This window comes from Numenius arquata, chromosome 12 (assembly GCF_964106895.1).
Source record: "Numenius arquata chromosome 12, bNumArq3.hap1.1, whole genome shotgun sequence".
In the NCBI taxonomy this organism is placed as follows: Eukaryota; Metazoa; Chordata; class Aves; order Charadriiformes; family Scolopacidae; genus Numenius; species Numenius arquata.
In genome coordinates, this window is record NC_133587.1 from 27,593,192 (window position 1) to 27,620,268 (window position 27,077).

The 27,077-nt window shown below is 38.4% G+C and overlaps 1 protein-coding gene across 1 annotated transcript; it reads left to right on the forward strand.

The window, feature by feature from the left end:
* The first annotated feature begins 3,065 nt into the window (after nucleotides 1-3,065).
* YME1L1 (YME1 like 1 ATPase) lies at nucleotides 3,066-26,758 on the forward strand. The gene is made up of 19 exons (XM_074156971.1): nucleotides 3,066-3,284; nucleotides 6,051-6,182; nucleotides 7,982-8,144; nucleotides 10,221-10,319; nucleotides 12,228-12,337; nucleotides 13,510-13,660; nucleotides 13,752-13,859; nucleotides 14,667-14,749; nucleotides 15,605-15,695; nucleotides 17,665-17,817; nucleotides 19,165-19,297; nucleotides 19,791-19,853; nucleotides 20,360-20,472; nucleotides 20,848-21,003; nucleotides 21,701-21,852; nucleotides 22,703-22,829; nucleotides 22,929-23,002; nucleotides 23,639-23,725; nucleotides 24,811-26,758. Exons 1-19 carry the CDS (start codon nucleotides 3,255-3,257, stop codon nucleotides 24,952-24,954), a joined length of 2,169 nt encoding a protein of 722 aa, XP_074013072.1. The 5' UTR covers nucleotides 3,066-3,254; the 3' UTR covers nucleotides 24,955-26,758.
* The last annotated feature ends 319 nt before the right edge of the window (nucleotides 26,759-27,077 follow it).

Genomic DNA, 27,077 nt, shown 5'->3' on the forward strand with positions numbered 1-27,077 from the left:
GGAACTCCACCATGGGGCAGCCCGTGTTCCGCTTCAGCCTGAGCCCAGCCAAGAGAGGACCCAAGCCTTCCCTCCAGGCAGCACGAGCCCTTCTACAGCTGCATGGAAAACTGCTTCCCGGGGTGGATCCAGATAAATACTCATCACCTTTTAGGATTTGTTGGGTTTTTCTGTGGTTGTTGGGCGAGGTTTCTGCCAAATGAGCTACCTGAGCCACTTGACTCTTGATCATGAGAGTACCGGGGGAGGCAGCACTGTGGCTGCACTGACCCAAATCCGTGGAAGTTGGTGTGGGGTGGCACTTCCAGAGAGGAAAGGAAGAACAGTGGTCAGGTAAAAGAGAACTATAATAAAACTCCCAAATAATTGGAGACCACATGGAAAAATAGCACGAGGGATGAATGAAAAGGGATGACTATCAAAGATGAAATTCTGCCATATGTAGAAACACGTGCCCGTAATGTCTTCATTTAGATTACGTTTTATCTGAATAACAGTATTTAGGTTATTGATACATATTTTAATTTGTAAAAGTTTCTTTCTATATGTGGCATACTCTAACTCCATGCAAAATATTTTCAGTACTTCAGGAAGCCACCTTGAGTAGTGATGGTAAAGGATGTGACCTAAATGACACATGTTCATAGAATCACAGAATGGTCAGAGTTGGAAAGGACCTTAAAGATCGTCTAATTCCAACCCCCTGCCACCTCTACCCTAGCCCCAACCCTCAAAGCCCCATCCAGCCTGGCCTTGGACACCTCCAGGGACGGGGCAGCCACAGCTCCCTTGGGCAACCTATGCCACTGTCTCGCCACCCTCACAGTAAAGGATTTCTTCCTAGTATCTATTCTAAAAGTACTCTCTCTCGGTTTAAAACAGTTACCCCTCGTCCTATCATAGAATCATAGAATCATCCAGGTTGGAAGAGACCCTTGGGATCATCGAGTCCAACCATCTACCCTACACTACAAAGTTTTTCCCTATATCATATCCCCCAACACCACATCTAAACGTCTCTTAAACACATCCAGGGATGGTGACTCAACCACCTCCCATGGCAGCCTATTCCAATGCCCGACCACTCTTTCTGTGAAAAATTCTTTCCTAATGTTCAGTCTAAACCTACCCTGCTGGAGCTTGAAGCCATTCCCTCTCGTTCTGTCATTAATTACCTGTGCGAAGAGACCAGCACCAACCTCTCTACAGTGTCCTTTCAAGTAGTTGTAGAGAGTGATGAGGTCTCCCCTCAGCCTCCTCTTCCTCATACTAAACAGTCCCAGCTCCTTCAACCGCTCTTCATAGGATTTGTTTTCCAGGCCCTTCACCAGCTTCGTTGCCCTCCTCTGCACCCGCTCCAGCACCTCGATATCTCTCTTGTATTGAGGTGCCGAAAACTGGACACAATACTCCAGGTGTGGCCTCACCAGTGCTGAGTACAGGGGCACAATCACCTTCCTACTTCTGCTGCTCACGCTATTTCTAATACAAGCCAGGATGCCGTTGGCTTTCTTGGCCACCTGGGCACACTGCCAGCTCATATTCAGCCGCTTGTCAATTAGAACCCCCAGGTCTCTCTTCCAGGCAGCTTTCCAACCACGCTTCCCCAAGCCTGTAGCAATGCACGGGGCTGTTGTGGCCCAAGTGCAGAACCTGGCACTTGCCCTTGTTGAAACTCATGCCATTGATTTTGGCCCAATGATCCAATCTATCTAGGTCTCTCTGTAGAGCTTCCCTATCCTCCTGGGAATCAACACTCCTGCTTAACTTGGTGTCATCTGCGAACTTGCTGATGATACACCCTATGTCCTTGTCGAGATCATCAATAAAGACATTAAACAGAAATGGTCCTAACACTGAGCCCTGAGGCACACCACTTGTGACCGGCCGCCAGCTGGATTTAAATCCATTGAGCACCACTCTTTGGGACCTTCCAGTCAGCCATTGCTTGACCCAGCAGATCATATGCTTATCCAGGCCGTGTGAAGCCAGTTTTTCCACAAGAATTGTATGGGGGACAGTATCGAATGCTTTTCGAAAGTCCAGGTATACAATATCAACAGCCTTTCCCTCGTCCAATAATCTGGTTATCTTGTCATAGAAGGAGATCAGGTTCGTCTGGCAGGACCTGCCTTCTATAAACCCATGCTGACTAGGCCTGATCCCCTGGTTGCCCATTATGTGGGTTTTGATGGCACTCAAGATGACCTGCTCCATGACCTTCCCTGGTATCGAGGTTAGACTGACAGGTCTATAGTTTCCTGGATCCTCCTTTTTGCCTTTCTTGTAGATGGGTGTTACATTTGCCACCCTCCAGTCCATTGGGACCTCCCCAGTTAGCCATGAGTTAGCCATGAGGATGTATCACTACACCCCCTGATAAAGGGTCCCTCCCATCTCTCCTGTAGGCCTTCTAGGTACTGGAAGGCTGTTACAAGGTCTCCCCGGGGCCTCCACTTCTCCAGGCTGAACAACCCCAACTCTCTCAGCCTGTCCTCACAGGAGAGGTGCTCCAGCCCTCGGACCGTGTCCGTGGCCCTCCTCTGGACCCGCTCCAACAGGTCCATGTCCTTCTCTGTTGTTATTCCGGCGGTTTGTTCCCGGTGCAGTGGTCACGCTGACGGCGATCCTCCTGCCCCACCGCCACCCCGCGGGGCGGGGGCTGCACCGCACAGCGCGTGACCTGGGCGTCTTGCTCTGGGGAGCGTGTGGCCGTCCCGTTTCCCACCCCCACAGCTCCCCTTCCCCCCAGGAATTCCTCCCCGGAGCACCCCCGGCACCGGGGTACCGATTTCGAGGAAGCCCTCGGTCTCCAAGCGCCTCTCCTCCCTGCCCGCCCCGCCCCGGGGGGTGGTTTGCCCCTCGCCCTCTCCTCCCCCGGTGACCGATGGTTTGATCCCGCGCGCGGCGTAGCCGGGGAAGGCGGGAAAACAAGGGTTGCTAAGCGACCTGGTTGCGGGGCGGTGGCTGCGCGCGGGGCGGGAGGGAAGCCATTAGGGAGAGGCGACCCGGAAGCTCTACCATCTCCAGCCGCTTCCGGGACAGCTTCCGGCCCGGTCACAGCCGGTGGTGGGGCGCGGCCATTTTCCCGAAGAGCGGAGCCGTGGGGCCCTCCCGCTGGTGGCGGCGGCGGCGGCTGCCACAGCGACCGAGCGGCGCAGGCTGACAGGCGGGCACGGCGTCTGCGTCTGGGTCTGGGCGGGCAAGCGGAAGAGGCGCCTGTGGTCGCCGCCGCCGCCGTCCCCGCCGGGAGGATGTTTTCCTTCTCTACCGTGCAGCCTCAGGTGAGGGGGGGCGCCGTCCCGGCCTATCGGCGGTTGGGCGGCTGGCCGCGCTCGGGGCCCCCCTCTCCAGTGGGCTGTGGTCGGGAGCCCGTTCCGTGTGCGGGTAGAGGCAATGGGGCCGGGCGGAGGCAGTAGGGAGGCCGGGGAGGGGGGGGGTGCGAGCCTCGGCGGGAGGAGCTGAGATCCCGGCTGCCACGTTTTCGGGGCTTTGGCGAGTGTCGGGCGGGCCTGAGCTATCGAGGTGCGGGCGGCGGCCGGCTGGGCGGCCCCGGGGGAGAGGGGCGGGTGGGGGCTGCAGCGACCCTGGGGTTCTGTCTGGGGAAAAAGCGCGTAAACGGAGCGAAGGAGAAGGTACAAAAGCTTATACAACCTGAAATCCAGAAGTAACCTGGAGATGGCGCTTTTTAGAAACTGTTTTTAAAGTAGAAGCAAGGAGGGAGGGTGTGTTATTACAGCTGAAGTTAAACTGCTGTTAATTGCCACGGGTTGTTGTGAAAACCGAAAATGGCTTAGAAGCTATAAGGTAGCGGAGGAAACGTTCCTCAATTATTTGTTATGTAGAACAGTCTGGCTGCAATTAGGAGGGCATCTTTTATTAGCGAGTAGGATGGGACTAGTGGGTTTTATAGACTTTATGGTAAACCATTGGTTTTATTTTCATGTTTTCTGTGTGTCCACCTCCCCATCTGTCCCCCCCCACCTCGTTTCTGGGGGGTTAGTATGGGGTAGTCTTATCCCACAGTGGGATTTGATTGTTCTTCCCAGATGTGGAGAATGTGTTAATTGCTTTTGTTAGTATAGTGAAATGGCTGAACTTGTGGTGATATTTTTAGGAATGTGTCATCCCACCTTTTCATAGTGAGAAATGCAGGAGGAAAGCTTGGTTAGCGGTTGGGATGCCTGCTTTGACCTGGTTTTACCACAGACTACCAGAGGTTAATTATAACTTTGGACAATTAATTCTGAGGCAGTTTTCATATCTCACAGCATTCTGTCTCTTGATCTTCTAGTCAACACAGAGATGGAAGTTCTTGTGGAATGACATTCATAGGCAGAGGATTAATCAGGAATTGCAGTCAGGTATCGTTCTAGCAGCAAGAGTTGCACCCCAGCTCTCTTCCCTAGTGACGTGTAATGAGACTGAGGTGTTTTGGAAGTGTTGGAATTATTTGTACCATATATTACTGTTAGAGGAGGAGCCCTGATGTGTTGCGCCCAGGCTTTTCTACTGATTCACGAGGTGGTGTAACTGAGCTGACTTGAGTGCTGCTGAACTGCAGAACTGACTGTGATATATGTATAGGCTTTGTTTAGGTTAGTTTGATACTTAGGTATGCTGCTAAAGTGAGATCCCAAGGAAGAAAACATAAAGGAAACTTTTGGGAATAACTTGTGTTATGCAGGAAAAAATATAAATATTTCAAGTTAGAAAAGCATTACTTTATAGATGAAAATAGGTGTTATTTGGAAAATAATACAGGAGTCAGTGGTACTTAGGAACAGTGATCTCTGAATTAGTAAGATGTTGATAAATCCTCATGATTCAATGCTATTCAAAAGCAGTCACTGAGCTTTCTGTTCAAGTTGGTTCCAGGAGAACCAGCTTGATGGGATCTGTTGCTTGAGTAATTGTCCAGGGATAATCAAGAATTTACTATGCTATAATATTTCATATTAAGGCCTGAAATTCAGACCTACCACTGAATAGATGGAGTACCTCATTTACCATTCTTTTTCTGTTTATGTTGTTTAAAGAACATTATATCTCTACTGTGGCTGTGTTGTGAAGTCTTATCAGAATGGTGATCTTAGTTTTGCCTTGGCGAACACCAGGACAGGCTCAGGATTATTTAAGTGAACACGTATTCCAAAGAAGAGAAAGTACCTGAATGAGAGTAACAGGCTTTAAAGGTTTCAAGAGGTGGTGTCAGCTTGCAGACTTCTCAGTGTTGAAGTCGTTTGCTGTTGCTTTTCCTCTCTTTTTCTCCCTGTGCTGATTGTGTTCCCTTTTTTGGTTTTTATTGCTATGTGGGGGAAAAAACACCTATTTGGACTGTAAGTTAATTGACTCTGATAGGGGCTTGTGACTACAGGGGGAAAACATTTCGCACAGCTTTGTATTTTATGTGCATGAAGCGACTGTTAAGTTTGTAGTACTTGTCAGCAGACAGCAGTAATCCTTATTGTTCTGTCATCTGGTTGCAACAGCACATCTCTAACGCAGCAAACAAGTCATACATTAAAAAAAAAAAAGAAAAAATATTGAAAAAATATTCTGAAGGAAGTGTTAAGTGTAATAGCATTTTTTTTCCCTGCTGTTTCAGGGAACAGGGAATTTTTTTTCCCTGCTGTTCCCTGCTGTGTCTATTATTTTTTTTGTAATTAAACATTGTCTTAAGTGCAAACTGGGGGGGCAGTCTTTGCATCTCCTAAGTGTTGGTGATCTGTACCTACTTCTGTATTTGCAAATCTGGTGATTATTTTCTTTAAACCATGCTTATATTTGAAAAGCAGGAAATGTAGCCTCTTTCTCCCCCCCCCCGCCCCGACTTTGTGAGTTTCTAGTCTGTCATGTATACTTAAACTTTCTTTTATCTAACACTGTGATATTGAAGAAAGTAAGTTCATGTGGTTTATTATGAAGGCCTCAGTTAAAAGGCAGTGTACAAGATATGCAATTATAAGTCAGGGTTTGGAATAGAGGTATGTTTAAATAGTTTAAACAAGCTTAAATCATTACCTGATTTTTTTCATTTTTTTTGCCAGGCTACTGTTCCTCTGAGTCACCTTATCAATGCCTTTCATTCACCGAAAAGCTCCACTGCTACCACCAGCACAGCATCTGTACAGCCTGTCCAGAGAGATGCCTCCCCGGAGCATGATCCTCAGAAGAGTGAGGTACTGAAAAACTTTGGAAAAAGTGGTATCTTGTTTTTAAGTGAAACAAATCTGAATAGTATAATTTAATATTTGACTTGTTTTATAAATAATGTGATGTGACAAAATGAAACAGAATGTTAACACATAGAATGTAACTTTGTAAGACAACGTCAGTCAGTGCTTTGCAGTAAGGATTCTATGAAAAAACAGTATTTCGTTAATAAGAAGAAAAGCTACTACTTGTCTCAGTAGTAATTTGCAAATGAGGAGGGGATTTGTTTTCACTTTCAACTTAATGTTTCTTGCTCCAAAGTAACAATAACTTTTCTGTTAATAAACCTCTAATTATCTTTTCACTCTGAGTTCTAACAAAGTTTGTTTCATTATAGCTTATGAGAAAACAGACTGTAACTTAAAATATAGTGAGGGTTTTTGAGAAATTAAATAACATATTTGCTTGTTTTCTTATATTTCTGTGTAAGTACCTTTTGTTATCATTAGGTATTTTTTGTTCACATTGAAAATCAAAATACAGGAAGTGCAGAGTAGTATCAGATCTTGTCACTTCTTTCAACTCATTTCTTACAATAAATTTTATAATTAAGAAATTGTTTGGGACGAAAAACATGGAGCCTGTCACTAGCTACAGAATTGTGGAAATCAGCATGGATTGTACTAACCATCTCTGTTGTTGGGTGGGTTTTTTTTGTGATTCTGTATTTGCTTCTGGTGGTAAAAATTTATTTCAGTGGGACACCTGGATTATTTATTCAGTTCTGTATTTGTCTTTCTACTCAGCAAGAGAATCCTCTAAATACAAAGGGTTTTTCCCATTTGATACTTTCTCTCATATGTTCATCATACACCTGTTTGCTTCCTCCTAGTATGATAAAAGTATAAAAATAATAATTAAAAAAGTATCTCTGAATTATTTTTAAAGTTCTTAAAGCAAGTGTATTAGACTACAGTAAAGCTAAATAAACTTAAAGGTTAAGCTCAAATTTATAATCAGCAAATACTGACATAGTACATGCAGTTCTAATAATTAATAAAGTTGAACTATTAGGCAAAAATAATTATTTGAAATGTGAAGCCTCTCTGCTGTGAACTTGAAACAGTATTTGGAAGAACTAGCCTTTTCTGAAGGGTCACAGAAAATGTTACTACTTAAAATTTGTTTCTTTTAACCTCTTCTCCCCCCTTCCCTATTTCAGAAATTTTCTAAGCATTTATTAAGCTAAAGTAGGAAAGCTTGATCTACTCCTTTAAACTATTTGTAAAAGTCAGATGATGTTTAAAAATGTATTTGTACTTATTTTGAGTATAAGTGGACCAGAAGCAATCTACCCTAGCCTTTAAAACAGAATACTTTGTTTATTTAAGAAATCCCAAGGGGGATTTTGCTGTTTGCTCATTTGGGTGAAATATCACGGGTGGATATTGCCATACATCCTTCTCCCTCGCGCTCTCCGTTTGCTCTATCTTGAAGAGTAGAAAGTTTTGGAAAACTGCATTTTCTTCTGCGCCTACTTCAATCAGGGAGCAGGAGGGTGTTAAAAAGACTGAGTTGAAGAAAATATACTTGTCATAAATGTATTGTGACAATGAAAATATCAGTGTGTGCAAATAGAAAAGTTATCTGCATTGACAGTAGCAAATATTTTTTCTTTAATCATGTGTCCATTCATTCTTCATTTAGAAATGTATTTGTCTGAACTGTGAAATATATGTGCTGTATTGTGCCAGAATTCTTGATTTTTTTTTTTTTCTTTAAGGTAATCTTAAGTAAATTGTGAATATTTATTTCTATTTTGCAGTCTGTACTTAATTTAAGAGATCTGGGGCTGTCTGATTTGAAAGCTAACCACTTCAAAGAATTGGTGAACAGGTTGCTTCCTGGCTACTGCACAGAAAACAAAGTCTCTTCGCAGTGGCATACATCGTACATCTCTGCCGAGTCCTTCTTTGAAAATAAGTATGGTATGTTTCAGAGTAGTGCTTATGAGAATTTATAAGACTTAGGTTGTAAAGGTGAGCACAGTTATTCTTTAGTTTAATCTCTTGTGCTGTAGATAACTCATAGTTTTAAAAAAAATTTTCAATAAAAAGAATATTAATGTATTTTTAGTTGTATACAAATTGTCTCTGGAGTGGTGCTTTTAATCTTGGGAATTCTAGAAAATTCAACCCAGACTTTGGAATTGTTTCTTCAAATTTGGATTTGAAGTTGGCTGCTATTAAACTTGTCTGAACTCAACTGTAGTACAAGTTCATTGTCTCTTAAGAATGAACCTGAATGAAAATATGAATTTTTTCACCAGTTTGTCTCACCAAATAGAAGAAATTAGATTTTGCTAATCTACAAATACAACAGTCATGAACACTTCCAGTTTGCATTAAGTTAGTCCTTTTTTGCTTGAAGCAACATTACATGAGGCCATTAATCAGAAAGGAATTCAGGGTGGCAAACTGCTAACAGTCCATGTAGGGTATTTCGTTGCCGAAATACACCAGGAGTGGTTCCTTACAGTTAAAGATGTTTTGATGGGATTAGTCTAAAATGCAGGAAGCAAGGCCATTGTAGATGCTCAAGAATGTGTTGGAAAAGAAAGCATATAGCTGACATGTGAGGTGCTGCCTATATAGTATTGCAGTTGGGAGAAAGAGCATAAGAATACTATCTCAGCGCTACTACTGGAGAAAAAGTATTAAATTGCATTGTGATGTGGGATATAAAAAAAAAAAAAAATTAGCCCAGAGGGAGTTTCCTGAATGTGAAGAGAGAAGTTACAAATGCTTCAAAGCTTTGATAGATGAACATGAAAGCTCACCAGACTGCCTTTTCAGCTGTGACTGAAACAACCAAAGTTACAGGTGGAAAACTGCCAGAGGCAAGGGAGATCCTAGATCTTCAAGAAATAATTTTGGTGTAGGTGACACTGCATGCCGTTGATGCCTATTGATATGTGTATGTTGTGCATAAAGTGAGAAGAGTATTTATGTTTTTTTAAACTGTATTCGTAATTATGTTGTATTAGATTATCCAGTATGCAGTATTGTAGAAGATTGTGGAATATCCAGCATTGTAGAATTAATATTTAATCTTTTTTTCTCCTTTCCATAGTTGCTCAGTATTTCAGTTGTTAACTTGTCAGCTGTTACTACAATTGTATAAATGAAAAAAAAAAAACATAATAGGAATGTTGAGAGTTCTTTTTTGCTTTCCTAGATGTATCTAACTGATGTAATAACTTCCTCAGAATATGTAAAATAAACAAAAAACCCCCACCCTTTTTGTGATTACATTAGCTTCTGAATTATTATGGAACAGAGCACATGTAGGCTTGGCCTCAGTTTTTTCCCTCCTCCCTCTGCAGGTCTCTGATGTTTCGTAAGTAACTCTTACCTGGTAAATGAGGATGAGCTCTTTAAGCTTTTGGTAACTAAACAACAGATAAATGACAGTCCTCTTGTCTTGCAGTCTATACTGTGCTTGAAATAGTATCTGCTAATAACTTTTTCACTTTGCTCTTTTATTTATTCTTGTTTCTGTGTTGCACGAAGACTGTACAATTACAGAGACTTAGTACAGTTTAAAATGTTTTCATCATGTTATACAGTCTGTTTTAAAATGCCCTTGAGCAATCTCTTGTCTGAAGCCTTTGAAACTGAATGATTGTTTGAATGGTGGTCCTTCAGCTTCATGAAAGTCTTTGGGTTCCTGTCCAGTCTAGATACATTTATTCATCTCTGTACAGATGTGCGGAGTTTTCCTTCCCAGATACAGCTTCATATGCAAGATTCTGGGTACTAATTTTTTTTTTTGGAAATTCTAATTAGAAAAAATCCTCGTATACTGCAAAGTGCCTGACATAGGTTAATGCAAATAAGTTCACTATGTACTAGTAATGGTTAATTTGTTTAATTACAGATCCCTGAAGGACCATAGTAAAATAGAATTAATATTTAAGAAAGAAAAAACAAGCTATGTGTGAAGTAAGATTTAGTTGCTGTTTAATATAGGGTGTATTTACGCTTTATTGTATCTTTTTACAGGCTTTGTGGATGTTTTCAGTGTTTTACGCTCATCTTGTTTGTACAGACAGCATCCTAATCCCCTCCAAAGTTTCTGCTCAGATGTTCGGTGTTGGCCAGGTATGAAACAATAAACTACACTGTTTTTAATCTCTATAGTATCTTTTTATTCTGGGAAAGTATTTTTATTTTTGCTTTAGAGATGTCAATCACGAAAGACCGGTAAACTTCCAGGAGGAACTTTACATTGATACTAACACCTGAAATCATAGTTACTTTTGCATTTGAGTAGTATGTTTCCAGAATTAAGTTAGTAAACACGGTGTAACTGTAGAATCTTGTTCAAAGATGTCAGTATTTGTGGATTGTAGTCTTAAAAGGTGATAGATGAGCTGACCGCATTTGAAGCGGTAAATATGTTGAATCTGGTATTCATCCTGATGAACTAAGGTGTTTGGTGTCTGGTTTAAACTACTCCTGGATGTACGATGGGTTGCATTAGCAAGAACATAATCAGGAGCTCAGGGACTTCAGGTGTTGTCCTCTCTTCAGGTCTTCTGATGCTGCATTGGGATACTGTGTCTGGTTTTGTGTCCCATTGTTGAGAGAGAGTTGCTGACTAAATGGAGATTTGTAGCCCATCACTGGGCCACTAAGGCAGGGTGCAGATTTTCAAGCATTTAATGTATGGGGGAAGCTGAAGGATCGGGGGTTTTAAAGGTAGCAGAAGAGAAGGCAAGGAGTGATCTAATTGCTGTTGGAGTCATATTAGTTACCCTTCTCTTGCACACCTTACAGAAGAGGCAACAATTGACAAGTAAAAGCAAAAGAAATTCCTGTTGGAAAATTTTTGCGGTGAGGATGGCTATGTTCTGAAATGGATTGTCTGGAGAGGTTGTGTTATCTTAATCATAGAATGGTTTAGGTTGGAAGGGACCTTAAAGATCATTCAGTTCCCACCTCCCTGCCGTGGGAAGGGACACATCCCTCTAGAGCAGGTTGCTCAAAGCCCCATCCAACCTGGCCTTGAACACCTCCAGGAATGGGGCATCCACAACTTCTCTGGGCAACTGCCTCAGCACTCAGAGTTAAAAATTTCTTCTGATATCTAATCTCAATCTACTCTCCTCCGGTTTGACCTCCTCAGGAGGAGGTCTAGAGCTACCTGATTGGTTTGACTAGATCACCTCCAGAAGTTCCTTTTATCTGGTGCTATTCTGTGATAACAGAAGGCTTAATTAAAACTATATGATTGACCGATACTGGTGATTATTTTATAACGTATTAAAAGTTGACTTTTCTGATTTATGTGATAAAAATCTCTATCCCCAGGTTTCTGATGTGGTAGAAGATGACATATGGTGCTATAAGCTCACTGTGTTTAAATGGTCTCATTTCTTCTGTCAGTATGTAAGCTAATAGCACACCTAAGCCATTCCAGATCTCTTCAGGGCACCTTATCAGCTGAGCTTTTAGACAAAGCTTATCTTAAAGCAGGAACCTTCATTCCCATCCTTCTGGATTAGCTTCCGAATGTTTCATGTTTATCAGCCTGCCTGGATTTAATTGGGCTGTATGTCTCTTCTGTTCCCTGAGGGGTTGATGGGGTTGGCCAATTACCTGTCATTCACAACAGCAGCTCCTGATTATTTTAACAAAAAGTTTTATGGGGAAAATACCTTGCAGAACAGTAAGCAGTGTGCCTGCAAGGTGAGATCACAAATGTGATTCATGATCACCTAACTAGCCATTTACAGTACTGAAATCTATTGGCTTATTTATCCAGTTTATTACTATTAGAAGTGTCTTTCATACAGTTCTCTGGTTTTTACTTTTTTGTTCTGTCATCTTAAACAGATTGCTGTTTGCAGTTCTCTTCACTGTCTACTGTGGATGTTTTGGGAAGATTATATTCACTCACATGATAGTCTTTTTCATGTAATAGTGTCTGAAATCTCTTAGGCCTTTTTTTTTAGTGGTAGTAATGGATAGGTTTTTAACTTTTTTATTTATTATTACTATTTTAAGTTTACATACAGTCACGGTCCTTTAAGACTTTGAGATCAAGAGCAAGACGTCTGCAGTCAACATCTGAACAATTCCCAGAAACAAAAAGTTCTCTTTCTTCAGTTTTGAAGGTAAATATGATTAGCATTATGAAGTTGTTTTGGGCTTATTCAGACCATCTTTTTCTCTTGAATGAACCTTAACAATTTACCATGGGTGTTTTGTTTCACTAGTATGAAATTTCTTAAATCAATACTTGAGCTAATGAAAACATACTGTTTTTCTTACTAATACACAGATTTGCTTTATATATCATCAATATAAAGATTTTTATTTTTTTAGGATGCTAGTTTCAGGGTTTTAAACTCTAGAAATAAAATTCTTTGTATCCTGTTTTGTGGTTTTGTTACAAAGAGCTTGGACTCTAAGTATTTGTTTTCAACAGAAATACAGGTAGTTTAACATACAAGAAGGTATATATATTTTTTTAAGCAGTTCAGTGTGTGATTGATGCTTTAAGAATGGACTTACTTGCTGCTAGTATATTTTTAAGATACAAAAATTTTAAACTCGGTGTTTTTATGGGTTACAAACTCGCTTATATTCTTTTAATTCAGCAGGTAACTAACTAGGCTTGGAGTAGCCAAGCACTTAACAAAACCGAGTTAACCTAGGTACTCTTTGCTTCTAATTGGTTGTACAGAAGTCAGGCTAATTAAAGTATTTGATCTTAACTGTGTGTGTAAATTAGCTTTGAACTCTCTGCTTCTTCTAGGTATATGTAGTTTATTTCATCTGTGGAGTAGGTATACCATGGATGAAGATAAACCAAAGCTAGCTCCATGCGGTGCTGCTCTTAAATTTGGTAGGGTGTATGAGATGCATCATGCTCTATCAAAAGATCGAGCTGCATCAAACCTATATTTAGGAAGGTATTTCACATTTGGTAATAATTTCAGTTGATTTTATGAAGCAAAAAGCTTAAGCTAGTAACTCCCACTGAATCCAGTGTACAAAGCTAGCTCTGTACAAATCTGCCTTAGGCTGCATTTTCTGTTTGGGACTGGAGTCCAGGAGGGCTCTGAACCTGACCCATTCAGCAAAAATCAGGGTGCCCCTGCTTGAAGCCATTGTGATTCCACACTCAAGCTACTGCCCTGTGTCATCTAATTAAGCCCATAGCACCTGAATTATATGCTCTTTTAATTATTTTTTTTTATCCTTCACCAATGCTAGCCAGGTAGTAAGTTAACTATGTATCAAAACCTAGTGTTTACTAATGCTGCTGTGGAAAATATTTTAGGGCTTTATCCTGAGAAAGCGAAGAATTGATGTTGAAAACTTAGATACGCTAATGAAAACAAAAAACATCCCAGAGGCACATCAGGATGCTTTTAAAACTGGTTTTGCAGAAGGCTTTTTGAAAGCACAGGTATTCCTGCAAAAAACACTTGGTAAGTTGTTTTAGTTCATGTATCTTGTCTTTGCATTCAGGAAGTAGTTTATTTCAGCCTATTTTAAAACTTTATTTGTTTTCTTTTACAGATTCCTTAAGAAGATCACGTTTGCTGTCTTTCTTTCTCTTTGTTCTTTGTTTTTATCTTGCCATATATTCGTCATTTTTACCTGGAAAAGGCTCCTTTTCTGATGCTGGTTAGTTAACTTATTTTTTTCCCCACTGTTTCACTTGTGTTGTTTCTTCCTTCAAGTTTAGCACAAATTAAATGTGTTTTGACATTATGATTGTTTTAGGATAATATTTCAACGTACTAATGAAAGAGAAGTATTTCCTGCTTTTGGCTACAGCCTTTAGACGATAGTGTGACAAAATGTCTGTAGAGACAAAGTTGTCTGTTAGTATAATTGTTTTAATTCTTGTGGTGAAAAAATCACATGGAACTAAGCAGAGAAGTAGTCAGATTGTTCACCAATTATGTATTTGTCTTTGAATTTAGATGATGCATTTTCTAGGTCACCAGTAGGCAAAATAGTTCGATTTTTATTTGTAATCACAGCCTAGTTTATAGCAACTAGGTACCTGCATGGCCAAATTGTCATTTTGAGAAATCTGGTGGAAATAGCAGGATGATCAAAGTCTGAGCTAATGTAAATGCAGAATTTCAGTTTCATGCTAAGTTGTCACCTGGGCCTCAAGAAAGTTAGGGTGTGCACAGAAACTCTGAAGAACAACTTCTGGCTTTGTGTACCCGCTTTTGGATGCAGCACTTTCTGTACTTCAAATGACTAAAAAGCACATTACTGAATTTACTGCAAATATCTTAAATATTTTTTTAATGAATTTTATTCTTGCTGGACACTTGTAAATGGAAACATGCCCTTTTAAAAGGGCAGATGTAAAGCTAGTGGCTTAATGGTATGCATTCAAGTGCGAAGTTCAGTCTTGGAATGAAATGACTTCGTATGTAAATTTGTTGTTCATCATCTGCTGTTTGCTATTAGTACGCTTTCGAACATCGAGTATCTTTGATGCAGCAGTTGATCCAATCCAGTTGAAAAATGTCACCTTTGAGCATGTAAAAGGGGTAAGTTCAAAAGTGAAGTGTGTATGAGTTCTTGCTTAACTAATCATTGTGAGCCTGAAGAATGTCTTACTTCCTTCAAGAAATTTCTTTGTATGAACCAAAGCCTTAAATGTATTGACCACTCCAAGATAAAGGAGGTTTCTCACCACTCTTGTTCTATTTTATACCTTTGTGGCATTTAGTACCTTATAAAAGGTGCACTCTTGACTTGTTGAATCACATTTTTAAAGGCTAGAATAGCAAAAGGCAGGCCATAAGTACCATGTCAATCTATTTTTTTTTTTTGTAGAAGTTGACCAATACAAGAAGATGGTAATGCCACTTGATCATTTCTCTCTTGGTACCACCTCTTTCAAATAGCTGATATGAGGACAGGAGATACAGAGATTCCCAGAAAGAAGCGGGCATGTCACTGCTAATGGGATAGCTTTTTTTTTTTTCTATTCAGCTATTGTTTGCTGTCAGTGGCAAAATGAGGACCTCCCACTCTCCTTCCCCTTGGACAAATAGATAAATTAATCTCTTTTTAACTAATTAGACTAATATCTCAATGTAGAATTTTTGATTCTGTATTTGTCTTGTAGGTCAGATCTGATCTTGACCTGTTTGGTTATTCCTTCAATATTATTAACTGCAGTGTTTACAAATTCCGATGAACAGTTTCAGGAAATAGGTTGAATTAAACTCACGGACACTTAGTATCCACACAAATTCTCCTCTTTCTGTTGTGTTTTTGATCAATACAAAATTGGAAACGTAGACTTGTCTAAGTCTCTAATACAAATTCACTTTAAAAAAATATGCAAAATTTTGTAAATGCTTAGTTATATTTTGTGGTATGTTTTTAATATGTAGGTTGAAGAAGCTAAACAGGAATTGCAAGAAGTTGTGGAATTCCTGAAAAATCCACATAAATTTACTGTATTAGGAGGCAAACTTCCAAAAGGTAAGAATCACTGCTCAGCAGAAGTGAAAATCATATGTAGCCGTCGCTGTCTCTGTAGGTTTGTTCTATACTGAATAACTAATTTGAAGCCTAGCTTGTAAATATTTTTTCCTTTAGTTAAGGAATCAAAATATTTAACTAAAATGGGCCTAAATACTACTGTTGTATTTAGGGAAAAATAATGAAATAATGTTAGACCTAGGTAGTGGATTTCCCTGTTTGTTTAAAATATTTGAGGCACAAATGAATCTTCAAAGAGTGGTGAAAGCTTCTTCATTAAAGGATACTCAAATGAAGTACTTGGGGGCGGGGGAGCAGAAGTTAAGGTAGTTCTTTTGTGTGTTTCCTGTCTTGCCTTCAGTTCCCCATATGTAGAAATTGGTCATTACTGCCTGCCCCCATAGAGAATAGGAGGTATCTGAGATACTTGGATAGAAGAAGCAAAGATGCCTGGATATATCTTACACATGGTAGAAGTTTGATAAAAACATGAGGGGTAATAAGCTGTGACAGTGCAAAGCAATGGACTGTAGATTCCAGGCAAAAAGCCTTTCAAAAATCAAACCTGTCTTTCTCATGGTTAGCAGCCTTCCTTACAGGGTGAAGAATCGATATTTCTTTGAAGTCCCAAGTGAACCTTTTAGAGATGATGTACTGAACTACAAAAATTCTAATTTGTCACTGAACATAGTGACATAACAGTGTAAAAAAAGAAAAAAATATTTACTGATAAAGTTATGCATGTGGTGTTAATGCCTCTTTGAGTAGAACTTTATGTAGCCCAGAGGTTTTTAGGTATATATTTTTCCCCTTCCTATAAATGTCTCTATGATGTTATCTTTTTTTTAAAGTTAATATCTTCCTGTTACATTACGTATCTTTCTCAGATGAGAAAAGATACAACAGAGTTAAGAATTTTTGTAAGTTCAGACCTTATTGCAGCCTTTCAGTACTGAAAGATGGGGACAAACTTTTTAGCAGGGCCTGTTGTGATAAGACAAGGGGTGTCATGGGTTTAAACTAAAAGAGGGTAGATTCAGACTAGATAGAAGGAAGAAATTTTTTTTATAATGCAGGTGGTGAAACAGTGGAACAGGTTGCCCAGAGAGGTGGTAGATGCCCCATCTCTGGAAACTAATATTCAAGGTCAGGTTGGATGGGGTTCTGAGTAACCTGATCTAGTTGAAGATGTCCCTGCTCATCGCAGGGGGCTTGGACTAGGTGACCTTTGAAGGTCCCATCAGACCCAAACGAGTCTACAAATCTATGATAATGAAAAATGTCCAACAAAACCATGTATTGCAAATGAATATGTTGGGGTTAGACAAAACCTACCGTGCCTTCTTCAATTAGTAAACTAATATACAGTAGTCCTTTATCTTGAAAACAGGGGTTTTATGTAACTGAATTGTTAGAAGGCCTTTATTTCTTCTGTCAGGACTTTTAGTGCTCGCTAACTGCTTTAGACAGTTCAGAAACAAATGTTTTCATTTAACAGGATGATTAAGCTTGATCATAGTAGAAGGCCAAGCAAATCTGAAATACGTAAACCTGATAAATCTGTTTCCTGTTAATGCCCTATACTGTTTGAAGTCAGTTACATGGAATGATTTAATTTTAAAAAAAAAAGTTCCGCTAGGAAAATGTCAGTTTGAAGAAGACACTCTTAGGGATTCAGCTGCTAAACTTCTCAGTAACTTTGTAGAATACTTCAGGCTTCTGTTTTTATTTGATAGTCTTACAAGTCTTTATTGTTGTTTCAATATGGATCAGAGTATATCTCGAACTGTTACAGGAAGCTTCCTCAGACAGCAAGTAATAAGCAGTATGTGAAATGGAATATTAATGGCTTTTTGAAGCCAAATGGAAAGTATTTCTTCTAATGCATGGAAGAATCAGTACTGGTATAATAAGACTGTGAATTTGGTGGTTTTGTTGTTTGGGGTTTTTTTTATGTTTATCTTTTCAGGTATTCTGTTAGTTGGACCACCTGGTACTGGCAAAACTCTTCTCGCACGGGCTGTAGCTGGTGAAGCTGATGTTCCATTTTATTATGCATCTGGATCTGAGTTTGATGAGATGTTTGTTGGTGTAGGAGCTAGTCGCATCCGAAGCCTATTCAGTAAGTTAAATGTCTGTGGGTTTGAAATCTTCTAATATGCAAGACTATGTATTCAGTGCTATTTACAACGTTTGATTAGGTACAGTTCTGGTTATTGGGAAGTAGTAGTGTATGAGGCTAATAAATAAAACTTTAATTGTGTAGGTAAATCTCAGAATTGGGAGTATCCATTAACTGTAGAATCTTGTTAGTTGTCAGATGAAATTGTAGCAAAAATTATAACTGATGTTACAAGACTCCTAGAGAGAATAGAAGTAACTTAATTAGAAATGTAATGTCCTGTAAACTAAATAGAATATTTTAAATTGTAATTTAATTAGTCATATGTAAATTATTGTAAATTTTAATTAAATTGTAAACTTAAGATAAAAAATAGTGTTAGCCTTCTCAATTACTTCCCTTATATTTTTATATTGTCTTTTTTCTTTCTCTGAATTACAGCTTTATGGGATCACAGTGATCCCATAAGATGAAATATCACTAAGCTGAGATTTCCTTCCTCATGCCCATCAACAGGCCCAGAATAAACAGCATTATAATGAAACTTTAAAAGTTAATGTTTAGGTAGATAACTTCCACACAAGAGGCTTTCTATTTGAGGTATGCAGATAAATATTATCAGGGAGAGGGGAATTCAACTTGTCTCTTTAAATGGAAGAATGATAGTGCCAGGCACATACAATGTAGAAAGTAGCTTGTATTTGTAGAAGAGATGTGACCTGCTTCACATGGAAGGGATGTAAAATGTTACATGTATTGTACCTCAAAACATGCATTTCTTTCTGTTGACTATAGAAGTTTAGATTACTGTCAATGTTACAGATATGTCCAGCTGGGTGAGATGAGTTGCATCCTGGTCCACATGTACCAGTTGATGGTCTTAAAGTTTATTACTGCATTTATATTTTGTAGGTTTAATACCTGTAAACTTGAGGGTGAGGCCTTCATTGCAAAGTAACAAGCAGGTTCTATTAAAATGTTAGTGATTAGACGCATCACATTTCATATTATTTTTATCTAATAGATCAATGTTTTCTACCTAAGTCTATGAAATAAACTTCTGTAGGGAATTGATACAAAATACAATGAATTTCTTAATCTGTTTTACTAATTATTTCTTGTAGCATGATAAGAATAAGCTGATGTGGAGATGAAGAACCTTGCTTCTTTGTGTCACTTCATTTCAAAAATACATTTCTTTTTTTTTTAGACTAAAGACAATTTTGGTGATGTTTAATAGAACGCTTTATAATCCAAGAGTAATAGAAATGTTAGAATCCTAAATTACATGATACACTGCCTGTTCTTTTGTGTAGTTGAAATGTCCTGTTATTTTTCTTTTGTCAGGGGAAGCAAAAGCAAATGCACCATGCGTTATATTTATTGATGAGTTGGACTCTGTTGGTGGGAAGAGAATTGAATCTCCAATGCATCCCTATTCAAGACAGACCATTAATCAACTTCTTGCTGAAATGGATGGGTAAATATATGGATTCTGAGGGTATAGAAGGCACTTGACTGACTGGTGTTTTGAATACTTGGGTGAATTTTTCTTCCTTGACAGCTTGATGTTTTTCGTATTTTTTTTTTTTTTGCAATGCTTTTAAGGGTATCAATTTAAAATACTCTTCTGACCACTTTCTAGTACTGCCAACAGTAGCCTCACTGTAAAGAATATAGAAGCTTCTGAGTGGTAGTAATACAATAGCAGCAATTACTTTAAATAATGTCTCCTTTTTTTTAGACTGGCTATATATCTAAAGGAATATGTTCAACTCTTGAGAATCAGGGCATGTTTTTAACCAGTTGCTGGGTTTAAGGTTCATTTTTGGATCACGTTGTGGTTTGACGGTGTGTTTTTGACTGGCCAGTTGAGCTCAGCTGAAATAAGAAGTAATTATTGACAAAAAAGGTGCAAATCCTGTCTCCAAAAGAAAATCGCCAACATTCTCACCCTTTTTTTTTCTATACAGGTTTAAACCTAATGAAGGTGTTGTTATTATTGGTGCAACAAACTTCCCTGAAGCATTAGATAAGTGAGTATAATGCATTGATCATTTCTACAGAGCACGTATTAAAAAAAAAACAAACAAAAAACCAAAGTTGTTTGTGATAAGTATTAAGTGTTATAGCTTCAAGTACTAAGTGTTATAGCTGGGTTTTTTCCTTCTTAAAAAGGAAGTTTATTGACCAGTTTTTGGCATTTAGAAGGTTGTTGAGTTAAATATGGAGAAATAAGTAACATGCTTCTAAGCATCTAAAACTTCTGGAAGTTTTTTCACTTAAATTGAACTAGCTGCATCCCCTGTTCGCAATGCAAAATTTTCAAATGCAAAAAAAAACCCTTTTAAAATGGGTTGGTAACTAAACATCTTTCATCTGTCTTTTTAGAAACAGATAGGAAAACTGAATTCTTTGCAATAGACATAGTCTATGTAGATGTCTTTAGAAATATCAGATGGTCTTTTATTCCTTGTATACATTAGTAACAGTTTACTGCAGCATTTTTTAAGTCAATATATTAAATTGTCTTTTCCCTTAGTGCTTTAATACGCCCTGGTCGCTTTGATATGCAAGTTACTGTTCCGAAGCCTGATGTAAGAGGTCGTACAGAAATTCTCAAGTGGTACCTTAATAAAATAAAGTATGATCCATGTAAGTACTTTACTGTAATATCTTGGTATGTAACAATTTTTTTATACTGGATCAGCCCACTCATGTAATAGTCCTTTATTCCATCAGCAATTGTGGTTTACCATGTGTCTCAGTAAAGAACACAAAAATTGTCTAGTACGTAGTCTTACGACAGTTTTGTGAGGGCCGTGTTTCTTTCTAGTCCTCAGCAGTTCAGTGTCTTAAGAATTAGGCTTTATTTCTTTTAAAAGTGAAAATGTTTTGTTTAATGCGTTATTTTTAATAGAACGTGATGCTTGCTTATAATACGATCATTTCTTGTTATTTCTTCATGATACAAGCTTTTTCAGGAGCAATATGGACCCTAACGACAAGTTTGTTTGTTTTTCCCCACAGCTGTTGATCCAGAAATAATTGCACGAGGCACGGTAGGATTTTCTGGAGCAGAACTTGAGAATCTTGTAAATCAAGCTGCCTTAAAGGCAGCTGTTGATGGAAAAGATATGGTAACCATGAAAGAACTAGAATTCTCCAAGGACAAAATTCTAATGGGTAGGATTTTATACAGAAGGCATACATATGTTGCAGTACACAAGGGGTTTTTTTTTATTAAGATTTCTTGAATTTTTTCGTGATTAAGACTTCTCCAGAGAGACAATTTTTTTATGCTGTTGTTTTTGGGTTTGGGTTTTTTTTTTTTTAGACAAGTAAGTTCGGTGTTAGTTTATTCTGAATAGAACCTTTTGAGATGAGAGAGTAGTATGTAAAATCTAGAATGGAATACATTAAGACTTGATGTTTTTTTAATGAGAAGCACTGCATGTTGCATTTGAGCCTAGAGGAAGACACAGGGTTGATTTCTTACCCTTTCTCTACTTATTCCCAGAGGAAAGGAGAGAATTAAGACCAGAAACCCGAACTTCCGTTTAACTAACTTGTCTCATCATGACACAAAACTTAAACATCTGAGACATATACACTAAAAATCTGGTCTGTTTATATTTGAGAGAAGAAACGGAATTTTCTCAGATACTCAGACTGCATATTAAATCTATTCCTTTAAAAGCAATTTGTAGAGTATATCGAGGTCCACTCTAGACATGAAAATACTACTTGGAAACATTTTGCCCTTAATGAGTGTTAGTTTTCCTTGCGTGCTTTTCCTCAGCTACTTTGTGCTCTGAGTATGTGTAGTGTGTGGATTGTGGTAGCCAGCTGTACAAAAAAGTTTAATGTTCCTCCATTTAAGGACCTGAGCGTAGAAGTGTAGAAATTGATGAGAAAAACAAAACCATCACCGCTTACCATGAATCTGGACATGCCATCATTGCATATTACACTAAGGATGCGATGCCGATCAACAAGGCTACAATCATGACGCGAGGAACAACACTTGGACACGTGAGTATTTCTAGACTTTTATGTTGGTTTAGTGTTGTTGAGGAATTTGCCAACAATGCTATTTGTTGTAATTACGTTAATGCATATTGTAATGTTAAAATACTCAGTTATAAGCAATCTCTTGGAAAACTCACTGACTGCCTTTTCCGTGTGATAGAAAGGTGTCTGTCTTCATGTTGAAATAAAGCAGCATTTGCTAGTGTAGAAGTCCACGTATACAGGGAGAGAAAAGTTAGTATGATTCTGCTGCAGTTAAACTAGCACCCAACAGAGAAACTTTGAAGAACGTCTAAAGTACTGGAAAGTAGAAACGCTGCTCAACTGTACTTCTAACACAAGCATCCTTTATCAAGTTGTTCTTTATCCCATGTGGCTCTTCCTAAACCTAATTGGTTACCTACCTTGTTTCTAGCGTACTTCTACCCTATTTTTTTCTATTCTGCCTTCTGCTGCCAAGCATTTGAACAGAAAAATATTTCTGTTAAGTCTGTTTCTGTTGAACTCTACCTGAGGTAATGCATTCAGTTAAAGAAAATCATTGACCTGAATCCTCCAAGCAAGTTGATTTGTGCTCAGTTCAGGTATAGGGAATAAGGAGATCGTTCTGTTTCTTCTGGTGATAGGTTTAAGTTGCTTAACTTTATGTGGCGCTCATGGCCTGTAGGGAGGCAATTTCAGCTTGGAGGGAAGCACCTCTAAGCAAACCTGGTGAGTGCATAGACTAAGAGGAGGCCCAGAGCTTTCAAATTGTTGCATAAAAGCAAGAAAAAATATAAACAGGAATATTTTTCAGGTTATTTCAGCATTTCTTATGTTTATTGTTACCTGACCACAGTTCTGTATCTTACAGGTATCTTTGCTGCCAGAAAATGACAGATGGAGTGAAACCAGATCCCAGTTGCTTGCACAGATGGATGTCTGTATGGGAGGAAGAGTAGCGGAAGAGCTCATATTTGGAAGTGATCACATCACAACAGGTCAGCTGACTGGTAGTTAAAAGAGCTTTTGATTGGAGCCTGTGGACTGGCATGTTTAACTTGGTTTCAATAACCAATGTCAATCTGTTTGCTATGTAGGTGCTTCCAGCGATTTTGACAACGCTACTAAAATTGCAAAACTGATGGTGACTAGATTTGGAATGAGTGAGAAGGTAGTATCATCAATCCTTAAGTATTTATATGGCACAAATAAAATGTTCTGTAACTAAATGCCTATTTGGCTGTCAGTGATCACAGAGACTACATAGTTCTGGCAAAAAAAGAAGGTAATCCTTATGACTGGCCCTGCTATAGAGAACTCAAGTGAAAAACCTATATATTTGACAGTTTAAAAATTAACTTGCAAGATCTTCACCTCAAAATTACCTTAAGTTACTAATGTCTGCAGAAATTGTTTATAATAAAACTAAACATTTTGGAAGTGAGGATTATCTTGGTGTTGGGGGAGGAGGGGTGACAACATTTAGTATTCTAGACTTAGAAAGAACCTTCTTTAGTCATCTTTATTGCCCCATCAAGTGTTAGTAGTCTAGGAATTTTGGGGTTTTTTTAAATAAGAAAATGCTTAATCAGGAACAGTACTGTGACCTGTTGAAATAGAACTCTGCAGTGACTACATTGTTGATGAATAGGCTTCTTGTTTTGCTTCTGTTGCAAGCACTTCAGTAAGCATTTGATTAATGTTTTTATTTGTTTGTACGTAGAAGCAATAGGTAATGAAGCTCTTACTGTGTTTTATGTATATTACTGCAACAGTGGCAGGATAAAGAGATGTTTTTGTTGTTTAGCTTGGTGTCATGACCTATACTGACACGGGGAAAGTTAGCCCTGAAACCCAGTCGGCGATTGAACAGGAAGTAAGAACACTTCTACGGGTAAGATTCTCTCCCCCTCCACTCTGATACGTTTATTTTGAGATGAGTTGAGCATCAGCTTACCTGATTATTCAGTTTGGTAATGTATACTGGTGAAAATACACAGGTGGGTGGAAGTATTCCCAAGTATTTAATGCAGCTGCAACTTGGAGTCTCAGCATATCAAAACTTTTTGGTGATTGTCATGTGCAAGTAGTGAGAAACAAGTTGGTGGTGTTAGGTCAGGATTTGTATTTTGCCTATTCCATTGATAGGAGAAAAAGTATGGTTATAAATTGTTTTAGAATGGATGTGAATGTTTTGTGTTAGTCCCACACTTCATGACTTGCAGCTAAATCATTTTGTACAGAATCACAGGGATGGCTGTATCAGATCTGAGAGTTGCCTTTTCAGTGTTCTGTTCCTCACAGTGATCAGTATCAGATGCTTAAGGAAATTTGTGACATTCAATAATCACAGAACTTGCAGATCGCTGTTCTGGTAACCTGAACTCGTTTGGTACAGGCAGGAGAATTAGTTATAACGTTTAAACGATTAACACTTTTGCTGTAGCTGTTTTTGAACTGACTTGATCACGTAAGAGCTATTTACATACAACTAAAAGTTAAAGTTGAAGCTGGTAATGCTGGCAACGTGCATCTACTCGGAGCAACTGGTCAGCTTTCTAAAAGTGCATAGAACTTTGGGATTTTTATAAGCTTTTAAAAACTTCAGTCTTTGAGGAACATTCCTTGAATGCTTATAAAGTAAAATCAAATATTAATTTAATCAGCAACTTTTCAAATGTAGTAAGTCTCTTCTAAGTCATATGTAAAAATCCTAAGGTTTGTCTCCGGATTTTATTTTTAGTACTACTTTGCAAAATGCAAAGGTGGCATAAAGTTCGGTGGTTTGTTATTTGTTTATTAATTATGCCAGCTAGATTTTAAATCTTTGGGAGACGGGAGCTGTGCTAGCTATGAAATGTAAGGCACAACTTCCACTGTTTGTTTCAAGCTGTATTTACCTGAAATGTTTTTTTTAAGTGGAATCTTGCTGTTTTGTTTCAAAGTCTTAAAATCTTCCACTTTTTTTTTTAATATTAGGACTCCTATGAGCGAGCAAAAAACATCCTGAAGACTCATGCAAAAGAACACAAGAATTTAGCAGAAGCTTTATTGAAATATGAGACTTTGGATGCCAAAGAAATCCAAATTGTTCTAGAGGGAAAAAAGCTAGAAGTAAGATGATAACTTCTGGGTTACAGCAACTGATCATTTGAAGAATGTACATCTAGCAATGCAGTAGTCTTACGCAGCATAGCCTTTTCTTCCCTTCCTGATGTGTGTATGGCATTAGTGACACTTTAATATTAATCCTGTCTCTTGTGGGCTTCTGTTACTCATCTGTTCGTTGTGTCTCATCAGAATAAGACACACAAAATAAAGCAAGTTCCTCATCCTCTGCTCCCTATGCTCTTCACACAAGAAGTTATTAGAAGGTTAAATCTCAGGGTTGAATACAGCATTTTGGTTTAGAGAAATGTGTTGAAGCTGAGAAGAAAAACATGCAGGCATCCTGGTGTGTTTTGGCATAGCTTCCTGGGGCCTGCTGCATGTGCGTTTGAAGTGATACCCCACAATACATGCTATGGGATGTTTTATGGGTAGTGACAGATTGATTTGTAAAACAGTAGTATGTATTCTAACTCATGCTCATACTCTGTTTGAGACTAGAGATCACTCTTAAACAAGACTTCTTATTTAAAAATGTAAGAAAACATCTCTAAGAATGAAGCGGCTACACAGTGCATCTCTGTTCAAAGAACTTGTGGGAGCTCCATGTTAGAAAAAAACATTAGTGATTGCCTTTTCAGTGCTTTTGGGGTTAAAATACACACATGTATGGCTGGGAGAGAAACTTTAATGCAAAAACAAGAGGCTTAACATGTCTAAGCCTCTTTGGACCATGTTTTGGGCAGAAACGTGGCAGGAATAAGAGAAATACCTGTGACCTCTGATGTGCTGCTGACAAGATTCTTAGATAAATTTTTTTTTTCATTACTGCAGTAGCTGGATAACAGTGCTTTGACAGTGCTTTTACACTGCTGGAGATTCTACAGAACTAGTTTCTACTAATACTATGTATGGGCGTTTGATAATCCAACAGGTAATTTCTTCAAAGAGGGTAATACTGCTCACTGAAGAGTAGTTCAGAAAATGTTTGAAGCACGTGTTGTTTCAAATAACATTCCCAATTCTGTTCTACAGTAGAAGTAGCGAAATAAAACCTTTTCTTTTAGGCCTTACAGAAACCTCTGGAAATTCTAAGATAAAAACATTTTTGAAAACAAAAGCAGAAAAACAAAATCAAATGGAAGTGATTGCTAGCAGTTACATGCCAGTGTTCTTCTGATCTCACGGAACTGGTTTTTAGGAATACCACATCTTGATCATAATCTTCCTGCACAATTGATTGTAGACTTTTGGGACTATAAACTTCTGTTGCAGAGAGGGCCTTTATTAGCATATTAATGTTGAAGGTTACCATACTTGGACATCAGAATAGTTGGGCTGGTGCCAATAGATATGAATGGAAATTGGTAGTTACACTTAAAACTAGAAGGTAACATAGTATTTTAGAATTTTCTGAGTGTAATGTGTGATTATAACCTAGTTTTTTAGTAAAAGCACACGCATATTTTTTTTTCTTTCAAAACCAGGATAATTTTCTATTTGCCTATTTTTGTCAGCTTACTATAGTGACATCCCAGTGCAGTGTGGGAGAACTTCCAAATGTTATAAACCAGTATACCAAATGTCTAGGCTGACTAGTTACAGTTGTACATGTATTTTAGAAATATGCCAACAGAAACAGATATATACTGCATACTTGGCATCTTGTTTTGGAGTAATAAAGGTTAATTTTAATTATGCATATTGGTTTTCTTTTTATTCACTGTAAATTGTTATAAAATGTAATACCAAGTTCCCTACGATGTAAATTGAGGTGTATAAAACATTTAAACTTGTAAATAAATTTAAGAATGATGGCAAAATTGCACTCTCTCTAATTAGATTTGTAGGGAATGTTCTTCCTAGAAATTGTGACCTTTTTTCAATTTCTGCTTCAGTAGTGGGACTTGGATGGAAACTTTTCCAGCTAAATAATGCGAGTCTGCATTTAGAAACAAAAGCAAAAAAACTTTTCACTTTTTAAGTCACTAAAATTGCTATTGAATGATCTGGTTTGGAAAGTAAGTCCTTAAGTCTTTAATTCAAAAGCTTCTTGCTTTATGCAAAGAAATGAGCACAGTCTCAGAAAAGAGTGATATTGAGTTGTGAAAGAAGACTGTTAGAGATTACCCATTGAG